The sequence below is a fragment of the Triticum dicoccoides genome, chromosome 6A, assembly GCF_002162155.2.
Source record: "Triticum dicoccoides isolate Atlit2015 ecotype Zavitan chromosome 6A, WEW_v2.0, whole genome shotgun sequence".
NCBI classification, from domain to species: Eukaryota; Viridiplantae; Streptophyta; class Magnoliopsida; order Poales; family Poaceae; genus Triticum; species Triticum dicoccoides.
In genome coordinates this window covers 630,539,659-630,543,559 of record NC_041390.1, presented here as the reverse complement: position 1 = coordinate 630,543,559, position 3,901 = coordinate 630,539,659, and the positions used below count along the sequence as shown (strand labels likewise).

The 3,901-nt window shown below is 54.1% G+C and overlaps 1 protein-coding gene across 1 annotated transcript; it reads left to right on the top strand.

Annotated features, from left to right (window-relative positions):
• The first annotated feature begins 1,950 nt into the window (after positions 1-1,950).
• Positions 1,951-3,672, top strand: LOC119314502 (aspartyl protease family protein At5g10770-like). The gene is made up of 2 exons (XM_037589208.1): positions 1,951-2,086; positions 2,426-3,672. Exons 1-2 carry the CDS (start codon positions 1,951-1,953, stop codon positions 3,670-3,672), a joined length of 1,383 nt encoding a protein of 460 aa, XP_037445105.1.
• Positions 3,673-3,901: the final 229 nt, after the last annotated feature.

Sequence of the window (3,901 nt, the reverse complement as noted above, 5' to 3'; positions counted from 1 at the left end):
TCGAGGGCGACTCGGGCGCGACCAACCTCCCCGTCCCCCCTCCTCTCGATTCCTTCCCTCGCCGCCGCCGGAGACGGGCATCGGGTCCCCCACACGGCCGCCGATGAGGGTGGCGGCGAGGCCCTCGGCCGCGACGCCGCTCCGGCTCGGGCCTAGGGTTTGAGGCGGCGGCCTCTGCTGGGGAGGGCGGCGTCGTCCTGGTGGCGGGCGGCGCTCGCCGGTGTTGAGGGCCGCCTCTACTCGGCCGCGTGGGCGGTGAGTCGGCAGTGGATGCGGGCGCCGCGTGGAGGGATCCCCTGCTGCTCTCCGTCGCCAGATCTGAAGACGGCGCCCCCGTGCTGGTGCTTCCTCCTAGTCAGTACGGCCGGATCTGGTGGCTGACTGTGCGGATGTGGGGTTGGGAGCACTGGATCAGAGTAATTTCTTGGCTGGCTGCGGCGGCCACGACGCCACCTGCGCTCCAGGCGTTGTTTCCTTCTTGAAGGCGGCTTCGAGATCCAGCTTCCTCCCCCTCGTCCTCCCCCTGCACCCGGGTGAAAACCCACAACTTTGGTTGGGCGGCGGCGGTGCCCGGCTCCGTCACCTTCTTGAAGGCGCCGCTTAGGGTCCGCGGGGAGGTGGGACAGCTGCAGCGCGTTCTTGGCATTCTTGATGGCGGCGGTTCTCTCTTCAGTGGTGTCGCTTCGCAATGGCGATCGGCTTCCTCTTCATGTCATCGTGCCCTCCTCGCCGTGTGGTCCGGTCTGTCCGGCGGGTCGACGCCCTCGGCCTGGGCGAGAGGGGATAGTGGTCCCCTCTATGGCGACTTGGACGCGTAGGCGGCTGAGGGATGGTGTCCTTGGCGAGGTCCGGTTCTCGTGGTGATTGTGGTGCTGAACTCTTCGCCGTGTCTTCCTGGGGTGCTCCCGTTCAAAGGCTAGTGTGTTCGGCGTGCCTCTTGCTGTAGGCTGCGGCTGGTGTTTCCGGTAGCTTGCTTGGCTAGTGGTCGCGCTCGGTGCCTCTTTCTTCTTGCTTGCTCTAGAGGGAGCAAGCCCCATTTCCTGTGGCGCGACCCCATCAAGCCCTCTGTTTGGCCCAAAGCTGTAGCCTTTCTTCTTTGGCTGTAGTATTTTAGCCTTCCTTCAGCGCCATGTATCTGCTGCTTTGTCTATGTTTGTTGTACCTTGTTGTAATCCTGGCCGGTTGATGGTTTTGTTAATTCAAAGCCGGGCAAGGTTCGAGCCTTTTCTCGGGCTCGGCGTGTGCCTTTCCTCTAAAAAAGGGGGTAATATATAATTATAAGTGGTTAAATTAAGAAACTTTTACATGTGCATGCATTTTAGGATGAGATATTCTTCAATCAATCAAAAAAGCTTTTTAATGGATTCCATGCATGGTTACGTTAAGTATGGTGGCATAACTTGAAATTTACTTTATACTAAGCATCTCATTACATAGGCATTGCCTTTACAAACAAGCAAACAACAAGGTCCACCTTTCATGGAGCACCACGCGAAATCCCACACATATATGAAACGGACTGTTCTATCACTGCTCAAATGCTTACAGATGACACACTAAATAGATCTCAGGTGCCTGCTTTAGTGGAAGAAGGCGCACGGCCATCTGGATCCGCCATGGGCCAGACGATATTGGCAGTCTTTGTCAAAAGGATTGTGACGAACCACCTTGATTGAAATGATTTTATATTTTCCCCGCAAAAACAAAATCCCACACATCGTGTGCACCGTGCTGTTCTTGGAGCCAATACGGCAATGATACATCACGACGGAGCACACCCATTTTTAATCTCCCAGCCATGCAAATTCCCGCCCAGCTGACCCTGACATCCAAAGTGCAGCCTTGCAAGCCTCGCCATTTCTGTTGGAACTGATCATTCACGCACGCCTATTTAATGATGAGATCCAAACCAGCCAGTAGCTAGCGCACAGAAGTCCATTCGCGCATGCAATGGGGTCCGAAAGGTCCATCTTGTGTCTGCTCGTGCTTCTTCTTCTCTGTGGCGTTTCCTTGGCTGCTTCACCGCGCTACCTCTCCGTCAGCCTCGACAAGGCTCACGTCGACTGCCCTCCCTTAACGTCCCCCGGTACGGATTACAGCCCGCCTGAAATTTTGGTGTAACCAGTGATGAATTATGCATGCTCCCCAAACCTGTTGCAATTAAGTACTGAAAACGTCGTTCTAAACAACAAACAATGATTTTTGAGTCATAGACGTGCTATTCTAAGTCTGGTCGTAATGAAAGTATCATAACTAATATCATACATGTCAACTAGGTAATTTTTGTGAGGTGGCATACAATTAAATGAAGAAAGAGAGGGCTAAGTATCATATTATGATACCGTACCATAATAAATTCGATGCTACTATGTGTCATCCTCCTTGATTAACTTGTGTCTCTCAACTACATGCAAATGACAAACAGACGCAAGTTCCGGCAACAAGCTCCTTATCCATCAGTATAACTGCTTCTGCCCGCCATATTGTGGAGAGCGGACGAGGCGCGACATCCACGACAGAGCCCGGCTGAGCACCCTACTCCAGAGGTCACTCGTCCCCGTGCAACAAGCCGCACCGCCCATTCCAGCACCAGCAGAGGCGCCATCCGTTGCCATCCCGGACCGCTCAGGGGATTTCCTCGACTCGCCCGAGTTCATCGTCGTTGTCGGCTTCGGAACGCCGGCTCAACCATCTTCCGTGATGTTTGACACCGGCAGTGACATGTCATGGATCCAGTGCAAGCCGTGCTCCGGCTACTGCCATCCACAGCATGACCCCGTCTTCGACCCCACCAAATCCACCACCTACGCCGCCGTGCAATGCGGCCAACCGCTGTGCTCACACACCGGCAGCAAGTGCAACGACACCACCTGCCTATACTCCATGGATTATGTCGACGGCCCGTCCAAATGGAGTACATCCGGAGTCCTCTCCCAGGACACGTTGACGGTCACTTCCTCAACCAAGCTCTCCGGCTTCCCGTTCGGATGCGGCCAGCGAAACCTGGGTAAGTTCGGCTATGTCGACGGGCTGCTCGGCCTTGGCCGTGGCCAACTCTCACTGTCTTCACAGGCGGATCGTTCGTTCGACGGCACCTTCTCCTACTGTCTGCCGTCTGACAACAGCACGGCTGGGTACCTCAGCATCGGCTCGACGCCGGTCACCGGCCAAGTGCAATATACGGCGATGATACAGAAGTCTAGCTACCCGTCATTGTACTTCGTCGAGCTCGTCTCCATCAACATCGGTGGTTATATCCTCCCGGTGCCACCCTCAATATTCACGAGCACCGGCACCATCTTGGACTCCGGCACGATCCTTACACATCTACCGGGGCAGGCATACACCGCGCTTCGCGACCGGTTCAAGTTCACCATGCAGGGGAGCAAAACAGCGCCGCCGCAAGAAAACCTCGACACGTGCTATGACTTTGGCGGCCAGAGTGGAATCTTAATACCGGCGGTGTCACTCATATTCAGGGATGGCGCGGTTTTTGACCTCAACTTCTACGGGATCTTGACATTCCCACAGCCGACCATCGGCTGCCTCGCGTTCATGCCCCGGCCAGAGTCGACGCCGTTCTCCATCATCGGCAATACGCAGCAGCGGTCGACCGAGGTGATATACAACGTTGCTGCGGAGAAGATCGGTTTTGTCCCCAACAGTTGCTGATAATCATATGTAGTACCATACCACCGTTTGGCTAAATATATATATATATATATATATATATGTGCCTATCTATCTATGAAAGAAACTTGTTATGCACGAATGAGAAGCATGGATAAATATACGATCTTTTTTTCCGATGAAATATCAATCAAACGAACTTGTCATGCAATGCAAATACCAAATTTGATCTGATTATATTTTGGTGCGTCGTCATGTCGTGTCCAGATTC